At 40.4% G+C, this 24,053-nt stretch overlaps 1 protein-coding gene across 1 annotated transcript in view; it reads right to left on the bottom strand.

The window, feature by feature from the left end:
• Positions 1-313: 313 nt before the first annotated feature.
• Positions 314-24,053, bottom strand: part of MKX (mohawk homeobox) — a 46,455-nt gene continuing 22,715 nt past the window's right edge. The window contains exons 5-6 of the mRNA XM_062494152.1: positions 613-646; positions 314-500 (exon numbers count right to left, since the gene is read on the bottom strand). Of these exons, the coding sequence (XP_062350136.1) occupies positions 314-500; positions 613-646 (221 nt within the window). The remainder of the gene's footprint in view (positions 501-612; positions 647-24,053) is intronic.

The following is a 24,053-nucleotide window of genomic DNA, read 5'->3' as shown; positions in this document are numbered from 1 at the left end:
TTTCGAAGCAAGGCACTTACTGTAATAGCAATGCAAACATCTTATGCGCACTTTGATTAACATAAATAAGTTAATGTTTTGATAAAAACAGGGTTTTTATAATTTACATGCCTTTTATAGAAGCAGTTGAACATTTCATTTAATACAATGAAAACATCTGAGTCAGAAGGGACCTTAATTTTTTTAACTGACCATTCCGTGAAATGGGACTTATTTGCCACATTTTCCTCCTGTCTGTGAATCTGATTTTGCTGAAAACCAATCCTGTGAGGAAAATGTCTATTTGATGTGAAAAAGAAAGAGGACCCGTCCCTTAAAACTGCTGAACTAATGGCACTTTAACAGTCTTTACTTCTGATATATGTGATGATTTCTGAATGATGCAGCTGGTGGTTCCCTGCAGTTTATCCTTCCCCTGGGCAAGGTTTGTTAGGGCCATAGCTGCGTTGATCTCCTTCCAGTACGTCTCATCTTTGCTGGGTCCCTTTCTGTTAGCTGCGCTAGATTCAAGCAATAACAGATATTTACACACACATCTTACATAGCCACATGCTATCAGGAAAACTGTAATAGCAACAGTAGTTTTGGAAAACTGGGAAGACCCTTACTCACCTTTCACACTTATTTGGTCCATTCTCCAGATTTTCTGAAAACAGGAAAAAAAGAGTCTGTTTTATTTTAATAGTTTTAAAAACAAGCACGTTCAGGGAACAGGCATATTGAAAAACAACCCAAGATTTACTCCAAAATTGATACCAGATCTAAAATAAAATCTTTGCTTTGACACACATAAAGGACCAGCTTCGTGCAGGCATCTTCCTGGAGAAAGCTACACTGAAGTTGTAGCTGTTCTTGAAGGTTCACCTACATTTTACAGGGTAATAGAGAAGCTCTTCAAAACAAATTTATGTTTTGAATACCAAGGACATAAGGAATTGCAAAAGCTAAAAATAAAAAGTAGCTTCATTGCCTTTCAGTGAATGCCTTCTAGTATGCACTAAAAATAGGTCTCTCACCCATGCACACAAGATGTGTGTGGGTTTTAATGTGCCCCTTGCCCAGGAGCTGCCTCAGTCACAGAGGCAGCTGAGGGGGACACAAGTAACAAGCACACCTGGTTAACAGCCCTCAGAGATGAAACTGCATCACAGGCATAAACTACACTTCCTCATCAAGAGTCATATTTGTTCATTCACTAAGTCCTCACCTCCCAGAGAAGCCAGAAATATTTACCAGGAAGAAATGTAAAAGCTTTATTCAGTGGGTTTGCTATCCTGACACAGAAATGCATTATAGAGGAGCAAGAAGCCAATGCCTAAATGCAGTACCTATGGAAAACAAGTCAAACCAAAGAAGCAGCAATGGCATGAGCACTAATGGCTACAAGACCTAAAAACCTCTAAAAACAACATAAATCTTGTAATCTATGCTTTTGCAAGGCCAGATTCCCAAATACAAATCAACTTTACTGCTAGATTTCCATCAGATTATTAATTAAAAGTTAATCTTGTCTTTAAACAGAGCTTTCAGTGGAATAACCCTTGGTAGCCCTCCCCTTAGGAGCAACCTTGCACACCAGAGCCAATAGCTCATTGTCTCCTACAGCCAATAATTCAGCTCAGCTGCACTGCTCAGTACCTGGAGGTGACTCCTGGAGACCACAGTCCCACTAAAGAGCCCAGGGAGACCAGCTGTAGTTTCAGAGATCAGCTGCTTGCCAAACTGTTTCATCCAGCAGGTCTCCATCCTTTTGCAAAACAGCTTTATAAATAAATGTTCAGAGGTGACCAAGACTTAAGTTCTGTTCCAAAAGTGCATGGCTTAAATCAGTATCTCTTAAGATCTCCTAGAACAATGCTTGAATGGGATTCAAGAGGGGGAAGACCAGCCTATGCAGAGGACAAGGAACCAAGGAAAAAAGAAACGTTTGATGCAGAAAAAGGTACTGGGTGACACGTGACTTCTTCACACTGTACTTGGCTGTGAAGAATTCTTCAGCCCTGCTTCATTGTTTATTTTTTAATTAGAGACAGTTTTCAAGGCAAGGTTTAGGACCAAATAGGTCAGTAGGTATAGAAATGGAAATGGCAAGCAATAGAGAACATCATTGCCAGAGCAAACCTGGATATAAATACAGCTCTCTTAAGCATCCGTCACTTTCTTTTGCTGTTGGAAAATATTTCCTATGAACAAAAAAATTTCCTGTACAAACTTCTGAGGGAAGTAGGTGTGAATGGTGACACACATTCTAATTCCAGCGTTTATTTGAAGGAGTATTTGCAAATATTTTTTACTGGTGTTTAGCCAGGTCTAAAAGAAAGTATCTTGCCCTTGGTATATAAAAGCAGCAGCAAAACTAAAATATAAAATCCAGGAGGAAAGAGTTGCCCATTCTTTTCCTTTGGTAAAGATTTTTCCTGAATCACACATATTTAATTATTCTGTTTGGATTTTATGGTTTTTTTCAAAAAATTTATGTCAAAGAAACCAAAACTGGTTTAAAATAAAATCATCACTGATAATTTGCAAAGCTCTGGCTAATAACTGTTCTCAAAGCATGTCAGTACAATAGAGTTGAAAATCCATAATTTCAAAGAACAGGCCCTCTTTTTCTTGCCAAAAATCTTTTTCTGCTATATCAAACCTCTGACAGCATATACCAGTTTGTACTACCACATCATCCAAGCAGCTCCCTTGTGTCTGAACAGCCCTTAGCAAAGGAAATAAGTATTACCATCTTTTTTTGATTGGGGATAACCACAGTGAGAGAGACAAAAAAGTTTCCTTATGCTTTCCTTGACATCTTTCCAGTCAAACTAACTTGATGTGACTCAAGGCAAAAGTGGGGTTCACTTCACATGCCATGAAACTGTCATCTAAGTCATGCATCTTTGTATCTTCACTTATTCAGACTCCATTCATACACAACAGAGATGTCCTCCAAGGAGTTAATTCATCTGTTCTCTTTAACACTGCAGCCCAATGACCCTGCAAAGCCAAATCCCTATATCCTGTTCTGTGACCCCTTCCTGACACTTCTGTCCTTTGGACAGCATTATCATCCATGTGGATATACTGAGAACTGGATGGGAGGAGGATCACATCCCTCCTTTGGCTATTCAGTATATCAATGATACATACCTGTTTTTATATAGAGACATCAGTACACTGCCAGTATAACTACAGCCTTAATGTCTTAGCTCAGCCTGGAAGAAATGCAGGCTGGTCATGTCTGGCAGTTCACTGACCAGAGAAAGAACATAGATGACAAAATATTATCAAATGTATAAAAAAACCACGAAATTGTCTTACCCAATATGTTGCTGTTTCTTCATCTTTTGTGATCTATCTGCTCTGCCTCCAACTACTAATTAAAAATTTTGATAATTGAAGCTTTTGATATTTGATGTTTCTGCATGGGAATTGCTAAGTATATTTCAACTGTAAAAGCAATATTCTGGTGAGATTGAAAATAATCAAAGAACTGCATTCTGAAAATGGAAAGTATTCATTTTCTTGACTATCACATAACATGTTCCTAGATTTCATCTCTGAGGCAATAAGGAAATGGCAGTGGGGTTGGGTAACCTCTCTGGAAATGGTGATAAAAGGAATGGAAAAATGATGGAGCATCCTGAATCCCACCAAATAGACTCAGCTGAGGACTTGCCCCAGAACAAGTGCTGATGGGCACTCCACTCATGACCCTCTCTATACTACATGAGAAGCAGCACTTCACCAGCCTTGAGGTACCAAGGCTGCACCAGAGCTGTTCTCTCCAAGCACTGTGGTTACCTTTAATCTCACACACCTCCAGTGGCAGCACCTCTGGTCTCTGCCTAAAGAGACTAACGTGTATAGGCTCTCTCACTTACCAGATTAAAGCAAGCTGTCACACAAATTTAAACCCCTACAGACTTGTCAAGCTTAGATCAGTGTGTCAAGTGACTCCTGGGAAAGGCAGCACTGATAAATTATTTTATTCCACACCATTCCCCAGACTCATTTGATAGGTTAAAAATGACATTTACCCTACTTCATACAGACATGAATACATTTTAACAGCATACATCTGGCCAGCACAAATAATTTTCCTAAACAAACAACAGCAGTGCTCAATAGCATATTTAGTAATTCAAACCAGAAGAAGCTGCTGCTGCTTCAGAAGGTATTTTGTAGTGTCTCAGAAAGGATTATGCTTATTGTCAAAGGATGGTGATAGCCTTTCAACATATATTGGGATCCTATAATAAATCTATTTAATATTAAACATGAGAAATACCTTTTTGCTGCAGGTTTGGAAATCACTTAAAACAGTGGTCATTTGCTTTGTAGCCAGAAAGTTTTAAATACTGTGAAAATGGAAACTCAGTCATTTAAAATTAGGGGTTGTCATTTATACCTCACTTTCTGGTGCTTTATTCTGCTCCCAGTTGTAACATCCAGAGAATCAGCTTTTGCCTGGCCAAGAATGTCTCATTCTGCTCTCAACATCCACCCAAAGAAACCAGCAAGGCAGGATATTTGTTACCTCTTGTTTGTAATAGGAAGTCACTATAAATTACCTACCAATGGAATTCTGTATACCTTTCCATTAGTATGAGTTTTCAGTATACAGTTTACTGTAGGGCATAGTGCCAAAAGTGTAGACACCAGACAATACCAGCTTTGTGATACAGCATGGTATTTTTCAAGACACACATCATTATTAATGATATACATGGCATCTTTTTTTTTTTCACCATGACATTTCTTCATAAATATTAACTGGCTGATCCTGACAACTCTCTTGCAAGGTAGCCTGCTGTCCCATTTTAGCAGAGATGGACACGAGTCTCAGAAGTCCAAAGTCCAAATACTGCCTAGGCAATATTTTGGCTATTCCAAAAGTATTTAAGAACTGAATTTTACAGGATTTATTTTATATTTTAAAAGTTTTCCTTTGTTCTTCTGCTATCAGAAAGGACCAGCCATAGAAAATGAAGCCCGGTGTTCTTGCAGGCAAGTCATCCTTAAACTGCACAGTTGCATCACAGACCTTCAATTTACTATGCACAAAGGCTCTCTGGTGACATGGAGCTTGCAAAACATTCAAATATTTCAGAACAACTCAGACACTTACTGTTCGCTGCATCCAGACTAATAATTTTTATACACTTGGATGACTTCAGGGATGTGCTAAACAGTGTTAATTGCAGTTACATTTTATCATTTGGATTTGAGAGTTCTAACCTAAGAGTATCACGTATGTGTGGTGATGAACTACACCTGAGGCCCTGCTGGGAACAGCAAAGGCAAGACTGACCCTTTACATAACACCAAGCAGCCTCCACACTGCTCCCCCACTCCCTGTGGTGTCCAGCTCAAGCTGAGCCACAACAACTGCCTTAAACCCTCCTTTGTGTTATCAGGTAACACTGACAAAGCAAAGATGGCTTGAAACCAACAGGGGAAAGAATGTGTGAATGAGGGAATGAGACAAGGAGGGAAGGGTACAGAACATTATGTAGTGGGGAAAAAATGGACATAGAAGTCAAGACACAGTAGGTCAGTCTCACATGACCGTCATATTTTTTGAAGCTACTTAAATATGTACAGATTCCTGATGCATTACACGTCTTCTATTCTAGCTTAAAATAGAAGGGGGAAGAAAAAGAACTGCTGGCCTCAAATGGTGAACGCTATAAAGCATTTGTTGGTTCAATAAAAGGTCCTGTATAACTTATCTTCATTTTTAAATTGGCAACACTATTCCGTTGTTTCTCTCACTGCCTCTCCTGAACTTTGTTTTGTTGGTTTTGGAGACTCTGGCTTAACATGTGTTGACCAGCATTTTCAAAACAAGCAAGAGGAAAAAGAAGGAGAAACAGGAAATAAGCTGGGGCAGCTGAAAGAAAAAGGAACATTACATGTGTGAGTAAATTAGTGGGGCGATGAAGTATTTCTGTAGGTCACATACACACACCTTGACTCCAGTATTTTCCAAACCACAATTTCAGGGTTCATAAGACTTTCAGATCTCTGTTTCTCCAAGAAAAAAGTTAGGTTAATTTGAGTTAATACTCTTGTGCTCTTCTGCATTGACACATCTCCTTTACCCCTGAAGGATCTTAAAGTAAACCATGAATCACAAAACGCCATTAATATTCACCCACGTCTGGGGAGGGAACGTGGGGATCCCTTAGCCCAGGCTACTCAGAAATGCAAGGGATGGGAAATTGTAGCCCAAAGCAGCAGGCCAGGGTTTTTGCTCTTATTAAAAATGTCATTTAATCTTGGTGCAAAAACTGTGACATCTTTTGAAAAACAAGAAAACCTCAGCTTCTCTAGCTTGAATTGGAGGAAGAAGAAGCTGACCATCCCATATTTATATTTGCTTTCTCCCATTTTGAGCCTAATGTAAACAGACAAATGAGTTTGTAAACATGGATAACTGCTCAGACAGCAACCCACACTACCACAGGCTTTCCACACCCAGACAGGACTCATCCCACCCAGCACTGAAACTCCTAAAACCCTTTTCCTTTTGCACCATCCTCCCAGTTTCCTCAGGGACAGTAGACCTATTAAGGATGAATTATGGAGAAGTGCAGACAGGAAAGCTCATGCTGGAAGAGACTCCAAACCGCAGAGTCTCCTGCAGAAATATCCCCCAAACGCCCTGGTGGCTGATCTCCTGCAGACCCCAAGCCACCTCCACGTGGGACCCTTGTTGTTGTTGTCCCTTGTGAGTCCACTCCTGCCCAAAGCAGGTCCTGGGCTAGGAAGGTCTGTGTGAAACCATCTGGTTGGGGCTGGCAGCACTCATGCAGCAGAACCTTTTGGTGGAGGAATGAAAGTCCCTGTTGGAGTTTCAGGTGGTGTGTGGCTGCAGACACAGCATGGCAGTGTGACCTGGGAGAGTGTATGATGCCAATCACAGCTGGTCCGATCTCAGGGGTGTACTGGATTTCTGCTGACAAAGATTTATTACTATGTCCTTTAGTTGGGTGGGAGGAAGAAAGCTGTCAGAAAGTTGCAGGAATGAGCTCTGGGCCCAGGCTCTAGAGAAAACTCCTTTTCAGCAAAACTTTATTTTACTGCTTCTCTCTTTCTTCCAGGAGGAGGTTACAGAGCAGCTTGTAATGAAGTCACCCCCACAACCCTGTTACCTCACTCCTTTGGCTTCACAGGGACACCAAGTATAACAACTGACCTGTCATCAGCTGTTAGGTCCTTTCAGATGAACAAACTGCATAATGACAATTTATGTTCACTGTGACTGCTTGAGTGAATATTTTTCCCTATTCACCCAGTGGGTTTTTTCTCAGGAACAGCTATAGCCCTGGTCTGACATCTTTTATTAAGGTCTATATGGTGGGTCTTGCCAGTGTTAGAAGCATCCCTTTTCTATCATGCCCTAGACCAAACCTTTTCTGTGAAAATATTTCATTGCAATTTGTTTCTTGCATCAGGCTTCACATATAAGCTTTAACTGTGAAGGACTGCTAACACTCAAGTCTTTTCCTGAATACCTGAGCATCCAAAGACTTTTTTATGTTGTGCAGCCTGGAGCTTGCTGCAGTGGGAGTAGGCATCTAATTACATTTTAATTCATGTGATTTTTATAAAATGAGTGTACATGCCCACAGACACTGAGATAGGTGTATTTTATAAATCATAAAAGAGAACTGAGTTTGCAAGTCTATATTAATATTTGCATTAATAAGTGCACTGGAAGCCTCACACAATAGTAGGCATGGTGCAAACAGTCTTAGAATGCACATGAATGTAGGAATTTATTAATTAGCAAAACAGATAAAAACCTGGTGTAAATCACTTCATTGTTCAGGCTATGACAGCTGACTCTAGATTTCCCCTGACCAGCGACAGTGTGTTCTCCTTGGTGAGATTCAGGGCACTGTGTGAGTCTTGTTTTCTTAGCCAGCCCTTAGCAGAGTCTATAATGGGAGCTGTGAGTGTTGAGGTGAACTGTTAACAAACTGATGGCTATATGGTTTTATTTTCTTTACAAGTTTGCTGCAAAGCTGACTGAAATAACCTTTTTCTCACTGAATTGGCATGTTTCTCATTTAGTCCTGCAATGTAGTCAGATTTCTTGATGATAGTCTCCCACATGCATTTCACAATGCATAAAGGAGCATCTGATCTAGGCTTCTTTTGTGTGTGTGTGTGTGTGTGTGTGTGTGTGTGTGTTATTTGGGAAGGGATTTACAGCATGGGCTGTGCTGACTCATCAGATGAAGTGGTACTCCCTTCTGTTGCAAACCTTTAGGGGTTAACATTGAAACCCATGTTAGGCAGCAGGCAAGGGGGAGGGTGAAATAAATAAAAGAGGAAAATGGAGAAGAGGAAGAGAAAAAAGAAATAAAGGAAAGACTGTGGGAGATGTTACAAGAAAAGAAAATGACAAAACAGCAAATGAAGATTTACCAGGAAAAAGAAGAGTAAGGAATATAAAGGGAGAAAATTTACCACTATGTCAACTTTCTTCATTTTTATTACAAAATTATTCTTCTCCCACCCAGGGAAGTTGCTGTTGTGCAAGCAGGCACGTTCAGTCCTTCACTCTGGATCTAAAGATTTTAATTGGGAGCTCTTAAAGACTAAAATAAGGCTTTAAAAATAAAAAGCTAAAGTCAAATGCAGCCAGGGTAAGCACTATTACACTCCAGCACGATTGTTTTTCATTAAAAAAGCAAGGTGAAAGGGAGGGTTTCAAAGCCATATTTCAACCCTAGGCTGACACGACAGCAGTAAAATCTGATTTTGTTATGCTAGTTGGCTGTGGGTTTGGGAGCAGACCCTATATATGTGGTGTAATGTTATGATATGAATGTATGCACACAGGATATTTTCAGAAGCTTCTTGCAGAATTTAGAGAAACGTGCCACCCATTCCTGTGGCCCTGCTTGCAGGAGCCAGCTCCTCTCCTGCTCCTGCTCCTGGGAGCCAAGCAGGCTCAGACAGGGCATATGCTGTACAAAGACAATTTAAATTACAAGGTGTTGTATTTTCAGGCCAGTGAAGGAACTTCTCAGTGAATGCCAAAACTGATTTCCATGGTGTGTTTAGCCAGAACATGGGGTAAAGAATGAGTAAGTCTATCAGAGAGATGAAATACAGTTTCTTTAACTTGCCTGTAAGATAAATTACTGAAAAATATGGTTTCTTTAAACAGAGCTTCTTCCATCCACTGCATGGGGTACTGAAATGAGCACAATACTTACCACAGAATCATAGAATATCTGGAGCTGGACTCATGAAGATAACTGAAGTCCAACTCCTGTCCCTACACAGGACAGCCCCAAGAATTACACCATGAGCCTGAGGGCATTGTCCAAATGCTTCTGGAAATTCAGCAGGCTTGGTGCTGTGACTGCTTCCCTGGAGAGCCTGTTCCAGTGCCCAGCCACCATCTGGGTGAAGAGCCTTTTCCTAATATCCACATAAACCACCCCTGACACATGTGCAAATACCAAACCCCAGATACCTAAGTAGAGTCCCAAACTTATTATGCTGTGAGATCATAAGCATACAAATTCAAGCAGCTTGTAAGAAAAGTTCATCAGCAGGGCTCCAGCCATCAAACAGCCATAAAAATGACTGTAAGCTGCAAAAGAACCTCATGGTAACCCAGACAACTGCCGCACAACAGATCCTGCAAATCCAGGGATTACATGTGAAATTTAAAAGATTGTTTATATCTCCAAGGAGATACAGATATTTTCAATATATACCTACCTGTATCTGCTTCTACATTATGATTGCATAAAAATGGGAATGGCTAAGTAATCTGCCTTCACACTAAATATACTATGAGATCCAGCAGTACAATCACACATGGTATTTTCTGTGGTCACCACTTCCTGAAGACACATGATGGAGTTGTGCCAGGGCAGGACCTGGAGCAGTGGGTGACACCTTTCCCTACACAGCCTCGGTGCCATGACACAGCAGCTCCAAGGCTGTTTCAGGGAGAGGACACAAGAAGAGAGATGAGTCAGGTGGACTTACCACATTAAGTACATCATGTTAGTGACTGACAGTCTCTCTGCTTGTGCTGAAGGTTTGTGAGGGGCTCAGTAAATCATTCTATCTGACCTTCTCACAGGTGCTACAGTACATTCCCTGGTCTCTAGACTCTGACTTGAGAGCCTGGGCTTTCAGCTTGGGCATGGCTGAGCACTCACAGGTGCAAATGAAGTTAACAAAAGTTGCTTTGCATACATAAAAAGCCATGAAAAAAGAAGCATTCGCAAGGTTTTATGTATCTAAATTTGCATTAAATTGTAATTGTTTGGTACCTTACTTATCCATTTGTGAAATCCAACAGATGTCTTATGAAAATACCCTTATTAAACTTTGAAAGGACCCAGACAGAACATATCAAGTGGCCTTGAACAGCGCATCATGAAATCATCCTGTCCTCAGAGGGGCTCAGTTGTGCTCATGCTGTGGATTCAGTGGTACATAACCAGCAGTGAGAACCCAATGAAGATATAAAATAGGTTTTGAGGCATCTTTCAAACTAGGCTAGGTAACATATGTCAGAAAAGTATCTCTTTCCTCATCTAGAAATGTGATGGGAACTCCTTTATTCAACATTCTGAGGAACGACTGCAACATGCACAAAAAGTTGTACCACACACCTCCCTGACCTTATACAGAATAATCAGCAGAAAGAAGCTGATGAGCGAGCTTCAGGGGAGGAGCTTTGTGGATTATTCTCATCTCCAGTTGCACAAAAGTGATTTTAGTGTTCGATAGCATTATTTTTGAGTCAGCTCTTCAGTTTTGTTTCCTTTGCTTTCCCTTGTGAATCTATTGCAGTCTCCATGCTTCTGTTCACAAGTTGCACTATTATTATTTCCATTACAGGATCTCTTCCCAAACTTAAATATTCCCAGGCAACTTTTAAACAGGCCCTCGGAGATTCTAGTAAATTGAGAGGCATATCAAGAAGGGCTGTGTATTCACTGAGAGAGTGAGAGGCAGTGTACTGAAAGGCAGAAGGCTCTTGGAACAGAACAGCATGCCCAGAGTTATTCAGGAAGATGTGCCTATTTGCCAAGAGCTTTTGAAGAAGCAGAAACACCTCCTTCTATACTCCAAATACCATCTTGTGTTTAAAATGGTTTGAGTCCTAATGCAGTGCAATTCCAGTAACCCTGCGGAAGACTCAGAAGAGCTCAAAGCCTCTCCGGGCTATCATGGAGATTGGTGCAGTGCAGTAAATCAGCCACAGTGGGCTTGAATCCTCAAGGAGCAGCTAAACCTTAACACTGCAGATGCTCACTAATTGAAAGTTGTAAGAGCCCTTCACAGCCTGAGACAGATGAGGCTCCTGCACTCTGAAGGAGCACATGTGGGAGGTCCTGAAACAGTAGTAGGCCAGTACTTAACATTGGAAATGTCTTGGATGTGAACAGCTTTATGAAAGAAGATGAAATTGCTTCTCTGGCAAAATGTATGAAACCGTCTGTGATAACAGGAATGAGAACGAGGATGACTGAACAAATATTTGCACTGAATGTCTTGTCAGGACAGGGGAATTGCTACTGATATGATCTTTACTTTCAGTGTTACTGTTTCTGACAGTCTTACAGACCTTGCAGATGTTTATTGGCTACTAAATCATTCTTCAAGAATGTTGGCCCTGTTCCCAAACCTGAAGAGTCTGAATGTGAAGGGGTTTGTTATTCAACACACACTGCTGCTTTTGGAGACAGTGATTTTCAAGAAACCAGCAGGGAAGTGTTGTCAACTGATAACAAGACAGGGACTGGGTTCAGATTTCCCTGCACTCCACTGAGGCAGGCTGAGTAAATGAGCACCACGCAGCAGGGCACTGAGCATCCACGTGTCAGGGAGCACTGCCTGAACCCTGACAGCAACAATAATGGACCTGTGGGGCAGCAAAGATTGCTGCTGAGACACCGGGCTTACCAGTTCATCCTGACCTTGATGTACTGCCTGCTCCTCTTGGTACAGCACAATTGCCTGAATTCTAGAGCCTCTGCAAAGCTCACTCCATGGTGCTGCAGAGAGCAGCTCTGTTCTGCTCAGCTCCTCTGTCTGCAGGACACACTGTGCAACAGCAAGGCTCATTCAAACCCTTTGCCACTCATGTCACGAAGAGCAGCTCACAAACACACAATTGCTGAGCTGTGGAGGACCCTAAGCTACAGTATTTCAAGGCAAACAGATTTGCTTTCAAACTGAGAGTTTTTGAACTATGGGCAATGTGCTCAGGCTGTTTCTCTGAGTGAAGAAGCCAATTTTCTGAGATCTTGCAAACAGTTCTCACCTGAAAAAGCTACACTAGCCACTGGAAGCTGTACCTAAATAGAGACTGGACTAAAGTAATGGTAATAGTAATTGTGACAGTAATAATACATATCTTTCAAACAATGAGTGATAAAAAATAATTAATTCCCTTTGTACTGTAAATTTAAATAGTAATAAATTTATTAATAACAATTTGTAATGAAATTATTAATTATTGATGCACAGTGTATTATTACCACAGGAAAAATATACTATCCATAGGTATTGAACATATTTCTCCCAAAAAGGCACCAACACATCGACCAGTGGATGTGATCTAAAAGCAGTTAAAGCCAACAGACTCCTCTAAAACTTAACTGAATTGCTGGTTATCAGCTTCCAGGATGAAAGACAATGCTATCTAAAGTAGACCTCGTAACATTTTCCCCAAAAATGGGATGAACACTGTTTAAAAATACCCAGTTGGCACAGACATAAAGTGCTTCAAAAATATTTAAGACAGTCTGCAGAAGGTGATGATGTCACATTTACTGTGTATTTGTTTTACATTAGCTCGTACATGTTTTCCTGGAAGCCAGGAGATTTCTACCAGGGAATTCTCTCCTGCATCAGTTTGCCCCATCAGACTTAAAACACACATACATATTTATGGTAAAGCTGTATGGTATTTATGGTTAAATCAACTGACATTCTTCAAAAAATATTAGTTTTTATTAATTTGAAAGCTCTAGAGATCAAAACCAGCTCAGAAGCTTTATTAGCATTATAAATAATTGGTCTTTCCTCATGTTACCATAAAAAAAACCACTTCACCCAATAAGGTTTGCAATGGGAAACTGAGCTATAGATATGTGAATAAAAATCTAGAAAATACGTACATTCATAGAACACAATTCCTTACACAGGTACAGTTGAAAATCACTGTGAGCTTTTCATTCATGGAGCAATTAAATTAACTTTATCTCAGAGTAATTCACACTTATGGAATATTTTTTGCATCTTCCCTGATCTGCTTAGATGTTTTCCTAAGAGTAACAACAATCATATATTTGTACAGATAGCCTTGCATTCTCACCTGCCTTTTAAGAGTTAAGATCCTGATTTTCCACTTCTATAGAGAAAAACAACAAGACACAAAGCTACGGCTCCAGACATAAAGAACATTTATATTTCTGTGGTAATAACTATGGTGAAAGAAAGTGAGATCCTTTGATCCCTCCAACACAGTTCAACTCGAGGTTTTAAGCTTTTGGATAGAGGATAAGAGGAGGACTCTCAGCAGACATGCAAGCCAGGCAGCTACAACACAAACTCTTTAAGCTCTGTGAACCGTTTCATGTTTTTTAATTAACTTGCTGCTATTATTAGCAGTACTTCTGTTTCCACTTTCATAACAACAAAGGCTTTTTCTTTCATTTTGCAAGAACTTTTTATTTTTGCCCGTGAGCCAAAGCTTTCCCATATAAAAATTGCCTATACATCACAGTCTGTGAAATTTATGGGGCTCTGCAAAGGCCCTGCAAAGCAGACACAGCAAATCCCATGTGTGGACACTGCCTGAATTCCTGCCCACTGTCCTTTTCCAACAGTGGGCAAGCAGACCCTGCACCACCAGCAAGTGCTGTATTTGACAGTACAGATTCATCAGAATGCACAAAAAGCCAGCCCACCTGGGTGGCACCAACATGTTACTTCAGACAAACAAACTAGTAAGGTGTTGGCAAAACCAGCCCCTCTGAGCACCACTGGGAGTGGCTCACCCAGCTCATAGGCAGGTCTTGGCCAGTCCTGGCAAACACCATCAGCCCCAGCTACAACTCCAGCTTCAGCAGATCTTTTAAAAATTCTCTCTGGATAGCACTTCCTAGGCAACTACTGTCTCAGGTAGGAGCACCCTGAGAGCTGCTCAAAGCAACCTGAAGACTGCTAACCATCCACAGACCCATCTGCAGCTACACTCTCCCTTCCTCTCACACCTCAAACACTGCTGGCTACCTCAAGCTGTTATAACACAGGGTGAGTTCTGCCTGAATGGTCCTAAGCTTTGCAATTAGTATTTGCCTTGCACCCCTCAAACACCCAGAAGCCCACTTTGGGGGCTTAGGTGGCACCTGTCCTATTCCTTTATTTTTGTTTTTGTAAAACTCATTAGCCTTTGTGGTGAAGCAGAGATTGCAGAATACACACCAGGACACTGACACTGTGAATATCTGTAGACCCCTTAGACTCCAAGGAGGAGCTGCCCAGAACAACAAAGTGTCTAAAAACCTGGCATCAAGGACTTTTCCATATTATTTTGGATAACGTTAAGATGCCACATTGCTCAGATGGATCTGGGAGCAGCACCCTCTGCTTTATTTGGAAATCTGCATTTCAGTAGAGAGAATGAAATACATGAATGTTTAGCCATATCCACTGATTGCAATTCTCAATTGAAATTGCTTCTCAGTTGTGTTGTCTTTTATCACATCTGTCTTTTTCCACTTCCTCCCCATTTCCAACTAGACCCCAGTTTTTCTTTCTCTGCTATGATAGGGAAGAGAAAACTGAAGCAAGAAGAATTCTTTCCAAAAACATCTGAGACTACCTGGTGGGATGGCACTTAGCTTGCAAGGCCAAAGTCACACTGTAGCAACCCATCAAATACAAGGTGCTGTGCATGTTCAGCTGCTGTCATTAAACCCTTGTTCTGTAAGAACTGAGTAGAAATTGGAAATTGCTTCTCCCCAAAGAGGCAGATTGGGAAGTATGACTTGTGAATATGAAGCACAAAGACTTTGGGAAAGTTTCCCCTGGCCACAATCTGTGCACACTTCCTACTCCTGAGTTTGGTATGTAAGCTGGTTTCTATACAGCACTTAAAATGGAAAAAAAAATCTCTTTGAAAGAAGTGCCTTGAAACACAGATATTGGCAAAGGATGACACTTGCTGCAATTACTGAAAGACAAATTTTTGATCAGGACTCCTATTTGAATTCTCTCCAAAGCCTCTCTGAGCTCCAAATGCTGTGACCTTTAAAATCAAGGGAGCAAAATGTTCTCTCTTCTAATGACTGGCACTGTAAAAGCAAAAATACACACGTTAAAACCAAGATTTAAATTGTACTGTTTGGCAATAAAATCAGACTTGTTTCTTTTTGGGTATCAGAGGAAAACAGGGTCCGTATAAAAAGTTTAAAAGGCTACTATGCTTTAGAAAAATGGGCAAAAGTTTTAAATAGGAGTCCTATGTTTTTAAGGATGATGAAAACAGTATCTAAATATGAAATGGCATAAAATCTGCTACCTGAATTCTACATTTACTTGCACAGAACATTAAAAAAAAGCATTTATGTTTCAAGCAAACAATAGAAAATTTTCTCTGATTATATGATGTAGTTTCAGCTTTATCTGTAACTGTTGTTCTTGTTCTCATAGATACATTCAAGAAACACTTCTGCACAGAACATCCCTATTTTCCAAGCAGCAGAAAGGATGCCCTCCTTTGGACAAATACACACTTTTCATTTTTTTGGACAAAAATATTAAAATTAGACAGAACAAATTTTCAATCAACACTTGTTAATTTGAAACACTAAAAATTCTCCCATATTGAAAGCAGATTGCTCTGAAAAAACATTCATTTTCAAGGTCATAAAAGTGCTGGCAGAACTCAAAAAATTGTAGTCCAACTTGCTTGTGTTCAGCTGTGTTTACTTAGTCTCAATTTGACAAAAGTCTGCCTCTGATTATACATAGCACTCATCTGCCCACAGATAAATAGATATTACAAAACGCTTGGAGGGAATGACATTTGGCTACCATTATTTTTGGAATAATTTACCCAGCATCCTGAACTTAAAACACCAAAATGATTCATAATAGTTTCTGGATCCAAGTATTTCCATTTAATAAATAAATTTACCTCTATGACCTTTGTGGACTTTATATTGTATATGTTATTGGATTAAAAAAAAAAAGCAATTTATTGTTAAATATTTTGTATGCTTTGACTCAGCTCTACAAGACACCTCACTCCACCACTACCTGCAAGCACAGGGGCATTGCTCAGCTCTCTGCAGAACATCCACCTACAGTGGAAGGCCCCACTAGCAGAAACCATAACAGCACTGCCTGAGATAGAAATGTGTTTCCTATTTCAAATGCACCCACCTCAAATGTAAACTTAATAGTCCTCTGTCTATTATTTGTAGGAGGGAAAATTAATACATATTGGATGCCAAACTGAAATTTTGTGCTATCAGAGGGAAATAGTTGTTTCATGACATCTATGGAATAGCTTATATTTTAAAGGACATCTGCAGTATTTCTCTGACGTGGAAAGGAATTTTGTCCAGTTAACGATACTGCTTGGTCTAGGGTATTTTGTGTTATAAATTCTCCATGAATAAGGCAAAAAAATTATGAATAAATTATAGTCCCTACTTTTATTCCTTCCCTGATACCTCTTCCTAATTCTCTCACCTTCAAGTAATCAATCCCTGTCAGTCCCCCGACCTCAACTACCCCAAACCATGTTTCCATATTACACACTGCAAGTACTGAGGGCAATTCAAAGTCCATGAGTTATATTGTTACTGCTGCACATTTAAAGTGGAAAATGTTTGCAGGGCATGGTGATGCATAGAGGAATAAAGCCTAGACCCAACAGAGTCAGATTAGTTTCTGTAAAGTTAACATGCTTTCAAAAATGTCTCTTCAATTAGAACAGCAAAATTAGGAAAGCCCCTGATGCAATAGGAACCATATGTGTTTGATATACCCAGCTTCTCTAACATAACATCTAAATATTCAGTTTAAAGAAAATTAAGAGACTTGTTTACAAAGAACTAGTTTATGTGTTTACAAGACTACGCTGAATATTTTTAGATGGAACAATTACGTACAAGTTATTTCCCCTCATTTTCCCTTGCTTCATGAAGGAATATTACGGTGAAGAGGGAATGTGTTTTCAGTGTGGACAGCTGGAGGTACAGAAAACAGATTTCTGTCACGTGGAACAAATACAGCAAATTCCTTCTTTACAGGGCGTTTCCTTAGAGAGCTTAAGTATTAGTGTTCATTACACTATGATGCAAAGCCCCACTCATTCAGAAGTGTGCTAATGACTGTGACCCAAAGAAGAGTTAATTCAGATGGAATCCAGGAAAATGAGGCAACACAGAAACCTCATCAGCAATCCAATCACATGACAAAATGTGAGGCATCTCCAAAGCCACTGCCTGCCAAAAAAAGAAAGGCTGCTGCAAGAAAAATACTTTCACAGCTTGATATCTGGGTCTTGTGACTGCTATCCAAACAAGGAGTAAAAGTGGTACTATATAATGTGGCAGGGTAAACAGAACCACCCACTCACCATCACCAATCATATTTTTAATTCAGATAAATTCTGTTTCTTTAAAAAATTATGGGGGAAAAAGAAACAAAACCTTTTGTTGAACTTGAAAATTTTATGTGTAATTATCAGATCTGGCATGACATATTTCAGGTTCATATATACCATGAACTGTATAAGAATGCATGTTTTGACATACAGGCTCAAACAACCAGTCCATCCCAGGTGATGTCCTTTCTACTCTACTGACAGATGCTCATCCTGGAGGAGAACAAAGACACAGCCCCCAGCCAACTATGCATTAGGTTAAGAAGATTTCTCTCTGTAACTTACAGATGATGACTTGAAAATTTTTCAAAGAGAATATCTGATTTGAAAAATTTACAGAAAGGAGCAGACCTAAAAGAAGTTAAAGCTTTCAGGAACATTGGGCCAAGGAAGCCTCCACACTTGGCCAATTTTTCTCACAGTAGCCTGAAAACTACTTACAGTTTTGAAAACAGGTCTTGGTGGAATCCGCCAAAGTCTGGATTGGGTGTGATTAAGCCAAAGCATAGGAAGCATTCTATACTTTTGTGTCCAGCTTAGTCAGGGATCGCAGATGCACTGAGACTGGGAAATTAATAATCACACACCTCACACAAACAGACATCACTACCACCACTGCCACCAGCACTGGAGGATTTCCCAGTCCCAGACTAAGCTGTGTTTTTGCCTTAAATTGTGGAGTAACAGCTTGGACTAATTTGCTTTGTATCCTAAGCAAGGTCATACCCTTTTCTGGAAGTGTATTTGCTCTTAGCCTGTAACATGGAAAAAAAGGCCAAGACACCACAACTGGACTCAAAGGCTCGTTCCAAGAAGGGTGGCAGTATCTTGAATGCTTATATACCCTCATTTCTCAAACATGTTGAAAAGCAAAATATCAAACTTCTGAATCTGGACTGTTAAAAATGCTACTATCTCCTACACTTCTCTAATTTATTCTAGAACCCTCCCCTGTTACACTCCAGATTCTTACCATTATTTCCATACCTGCTTCCTCAGTATTTTATCTTCTTGCCTTCATCCCTTTGATCCATTTTCTTTCCTTTTCATTGTTGTTCTTGTCCTTAATCTTGCACTCCCCTTTCTGTGTCCTGTCCCAGCACTATCTTCTCTTTACAATCTTCCAAAACTTTGTGCTCTTTATTTTCCTACCTGTATTTATTTCCTGGCTCTGACTTTTTCTTTTTCCCTTCATTCCCTATCCTTTCTTCTATCTTTTCCCTCCTAGAGCTAGAATGATACTCCAGCCATGACCTACCTGAAAAGAGAGTTACATCTTTTAAGTCCATTGTCAGTAGGATGGAAAATGTCTCAAAATGAGCTAAACGATTATTCCAGTCACTGTCCTGGACAAACAAGTGTAACTCCCATCAACAGCTGGAGAAGTTCAGCACCTGAGTCAAATTATTTCCCATTTGCCACCAGTGACTCTTTGGCATGGGAGTCCTGCTATAGCAATCTGTCCTCACACTAGGGCAAGGAGACACAGACACAATTTCATGCAGTGGCTGCAGGCTGTTGATGATGAGAAAAACAACTCTGATAATGTAAGTCCTTTCTTCACTCTTAACTGAGAACAGAATGTAACTGAAGTGAAACCTCGTTGAAACTTTAAAAGTAAGGAAGAGACCTGTATAAATATGGAGATAACACCACCCCAGCATTCTGCTGGATCTCTAACAAAATACCAAAGCATCACAAGAAAAAATCCTTGCATGGCATGCATTGTGTAATCAATATCACTAGTAATGAAAGTCTTACTTTTTGGCTTCAGTTAAAGTGGTGTAACATCCTGTGAAAGGACAGGATTACCACACAAGCAATTAGATCAAGAGGATAAAAAGACTAAGAAGCATTCTCTCTCTGAACTTGAGATCTGCCCATCAAAACAGTAATGTCTGCTTTTCAAGGCAAAACAAGCTAACAGAAACATGCATTAGAAATCATCCTTATAGCCAACACTACAGACAAAATACTGGGGAACACTCTTGCTTTTCATGGTGAATAAATTGCCCCTGTAACACTTCCCAGTTGAAAGCCCAGTTTCCCCACCAGCTGGTGCTGCCTGGACAAGCTGGAGTTGTCTTGTGCATGGCTCAAACCAACTTGCGCACCAGATCTTACAAAATTTTCTGTTTTCTTTGTCTCGCTCTTTTTATATTGCTTCTGGTGGTTTTTTCTGTGTGTTTTTGTTGCTGCTTGCTTCCCACCCTTACCACTCTCCAACTGCTTGCTGGGCAGGCACAGTAATTCCATGTAAGGAATGCAGGAAAGAGAAGCATTCCTTGATTTTTCTGTGCACAGTAACTTGCACGACATTTGATCACAGACAGAGATTAAGTCATTCATGAAGAGGGCCCAAAGGGAGGAACAACTCCAGAAAAACAACCCTTCACTGTGAGTGAAGCATCCAGGACTCCACAGTCATTACTGCCACACTTACAGTTCATAGCCGATCTGGCAAAGCAAGGAATCCAACTGCAGGCACTGTGGTTTATATAAAATGTATCTACAGCAGCTTGGATCAATGTTTAAAAATGTTCCATGTTGTTTCAGTCCAAGGACAAGCTTTTAAAATTAAAATAAAACTTTGGCTTTAATTACAAATTAAAAGTGAAAGTTGTTTAAAAAGAATGCATATTCTAAGAACAGTAATAGAAGATATTTAAAGTTTAAAATTCATTTTTCTCTCTCCCTGAGTGTGACAAGTCTTCTTGCAAATATTTAAAATGCAAGTTTTAAAGCTATAAATTTGTGGACAATATTTAGGGTGCTTCTGCCTTGCTGTTGTGAATCTTTGGCAGAGCTCAACTTTTTCCTACATTTATACTTTCAATCTAAAATAACTGTCAGATTTTGATCCATGTTACAATGGCCAAAAAATAACCACAACTGTAACTTGTACCTCCTTTTCCCCTAAATTTTGTCACCACGTATGTGTGATGCAGCAAAAGTCTCCACCCTGTACATAAATGCAAAGGGTTTATTCCAGAGCAGCTACAAGCAATGTGATCCCACAGTGGTTAGGTGCTACAATGGAGAAGCTGCTGCTCTTGGGATGATTTTCAGCAACAATTGCCCATCTGAAAATCATTAGTGCATAGCAGTGGATTTTCCACATGTTCATATGCTGGACAAGCAGGTTGCCCTTGAAGTATGGTTCCCCGGGGGAAGAAGGAAAACCCAGAGAAAAGTATTCTATTGTCAGATCATGGTTTCACTAGAGCCAGACAAAAATATGGTCAAGCATTCACTTGGCTGCTCTGCTGGCAAAACGATAGGGTACCGAAATGGAGACAGCTAATGAGGAAGGCAAAGAATGAATCTCAGGAAGAACTTAAAGGAGTACTTTTTTTTTTTAATTTAAAAAATCAAAAATAGGGGTAAGTATGCAAATGCTATGACTTTCAGGTTACTGACCTTTATTTTTATAAGGTCAAAAACGTTTAGAAAGGGTAGTATTTTCCCAATAAAATATCTCATCTTCTAATTCAGCTGTGTTTGAAGCACCAATAAGAAAGTATTGAAAGAGCCTAAGTAAAAAAGTGTATGATTCTAACTAGGCAGTATTTGTTATTTAATGCCCCATTAATCGATAATTTGGCTTGAAGGAGGAAAAAAAGTTGGCAAAAGGGAATGGAATTCTTTAGCTCCTTGTTTTACTTAAGAAAAATTCCCAATGGGCTTCACTTAAACAAAGAACTTTAGTTTTCCACTGGAAAGATAAAGAGAAAATCTTGGTCTAGCATGTCCTGCCACATGCTTTAACTACACAGAAAAAGAGTATGTACTTGGATCCCAGGCACATTTCAAAAGTGTAGTATTTATTAGCTGCTCAGTTGCCAAGTTCCACTATTATCATTTTATTATAACTAAGTTATATTTTTACTAACTAAATTATATTTAGGTTTTTAGTTTAAGCATTTGAAGGTCTTGGAGTGTCACGTACGGATGACATATAATATATCAAAGGCCTTTGTTGATTTTCTCCCTCCTTTCCTCTCCAGACAGTTACCCTGTATTTGTGAAGTCAGGGCATCTGATTTGCCTAAACTCATATTCCAGCTGTAAAGATATGCAGGGACCAAGGGAGCAAAATCCTTGTATGAAGAAGTGCTCACCAAGATGAAGGTGAGCCCTGGGATAACCCACTGCACCCATGTCCCTCACACCCTGAGGGGCAGGACAAACCATCTCTCCCTACTACCTCCTTCACACACCTTGCTCCACCACTCGTGTCTCACCCTTTGGCCAGCTCACCTAGACCTGGTTTTGCTGAGATCTCCTGTTCCCGGCTGTGCCATGGTCTGGAGGTGTTGCACGGTGGGACATGGGCTCCCCACACACAAGGGTGGGCAGGAGCCAGCAGCTCATGGGGAGTTTACCTCAGAAGACCCATCTCCCATACCTTCTGTAAAAGGATTTTTGGTCCTGTGGGGAGCGTGGAGCCACTGTCTGGAGGCTGTCCAGACGTGATGGAAAGATGACACAGCCATGAGGCAGGAGAGAGCTTTGGTGAGTTCGCATCAGGCTGAGTGCTGCCACTTCTCTGAACAGGGAAGGGGTGTTTCTGAGCAGCCATAAAGCCCACGGAGAGGTGTCAGAGCTCCCCAAACCTCAGCAAATGCAGCAGTACCACAGCACTGAATACAGCCTTTATTTTTCCTACTTTGTGCAAGGAATGAAGGATGAGGAGTACCCAAATATGAGCACTTACATTCTCCAAGGCTCACAGTCTTTGATCTGTGGGCAAAGATCCCACTGAAAGCAGAAGGAGTTCACAAAATGAAGTCTGGAAAGCTCTGCAAACACATGAACATTGTGTGTCAAATCATGTAGCATGGTTTGGGGTCAAAACACTCAAAACCCATACCAGATCCTGGCAAATCAGATTTTTGCACTTCCAAGCACTTCCAAAGGATTGGTTTTAAAACATCTGAGTGTCTGTGCCTCAATTATCAGGTGGAGATAAAGGCCCTTTAAGTTGGGTATATATATAATTATCAGCCCCTTCTGAAATAAGAGGGAAGAGAATCAAGGATCTGTCAGTTGAATGAGGTAGAGAAGAATGAGAAATATTAAAGAAAGACATTTTCTCTGTATAGCTTCACAGCAAATGTAATAAACACTACTTCTTATGTGCACTTGTAGCAAGGAGAAATTATCACTCACAATCTCATTAGACAAGGAGTGAAAACAGCAGCAGAAAGGCTGGGACAAAATACTATAAGGAAAACAGGCTTATAAAGACACCTGCCATTTTTATTCATTTAAATGTTTAAACAAACATTTCTTCTCATTGGTTTAGACAGTAAAAATAAGGCTTTGCATGAAACAAAGGCTTACTGGGATCAATATCTCTAGGTCAGCCTTGTCTTCTCTGCTGACTTCTGTGAACAGGATTTTCAGCTTTGCAGGGCCAATATGGAGTAAGCCACTCAGTGAGGTACGGGATTTGAAAGCAAGATATGTCATTGTAAACAATACAGTTGGGTGCCTCTTTTCCTCTGTCTTTTCAAGATTCACTACCATGGTAAACTTCTGCACAGCGAACAGCAAAAGAACGTGCTTGAATTCCACAGATATCACCATCGTAATAGAGCACTAAGGAAATACATGTGCGTCTGTGTGTATGTATATAGCAGCTTTTTTGGTTTCTCTTCACTTCAAAAAGTGTCACTAAACATCCAGCATTACAACATTCAACAAGTGGGAAACCCAGAACTACTGTACTTATGATATTGCAGGTAGAGAAGGGCTCCAGGCTTCACCCAGCATCCCTGCTCCCCCAGCTGACATAAGTTTCACAGGCTGCACATAGCTCTCTCTGATGCTGCTGGCACAAACACTGCTGCAGACACCCAGATCTTTCCCTGATAAAGGAACAAAGGCTGTTGTCTTCTGGTGGAAGCTCCTATTTGAAGACGATCCCAGGGAAATTAATTTGATGCAGAAATCAACAGCTAAGCCAGCTGAACAGCATGAGAGGGAGAAAAGCAGGACAATGAATTTTAGGGTTCCTGTGTAATAGACCATCCACCACCACAGTGTGAAGCTGCCATAAATAGTCAGGAGCAGACCACAGGATTTGCACGCCAACTCCAGAACCTGCTCCCTGAGCAGTCACCAGTCCAGGCTGTGCATGGGACAAAGCCAGATCCTGCTCCTTGGGGTAGAAAGAGCAATTAGACAAACAGGGACCTGCGATAAAAGTCTCCCAGAAGTCAAGGGCTGATACGAATTCTCCAGCACACCAAGACCTCATTAAAACTGCCCGCAGTGTCTAGCCCACAAAGTACATCTAGTGCAAGGAGTGCAATCCTGCTGCTGTTTTGCAATGCATTACAAAATACCTTGGCTAGCAGAAAGAATTTGAGGC

This window comes from Cinclus cinclus, chromosome 1 (genome assembly GCF_963662255.1).
Source record: "Cinclus cinclus chromosome 1, bCinCin1.1, whole genome shotgun sequence".
In the NCBI taxonomy this organism is placed as follows: domain Eukaryota; kingdom Metazoa; phylum Chordata; class Aves; order Passeriformes; family Cinclidae; genus Cinclus; species Cinclus cinclus.
This window is presented reverse-complemented; position numbering and strand designations above follow the sequence as displayed.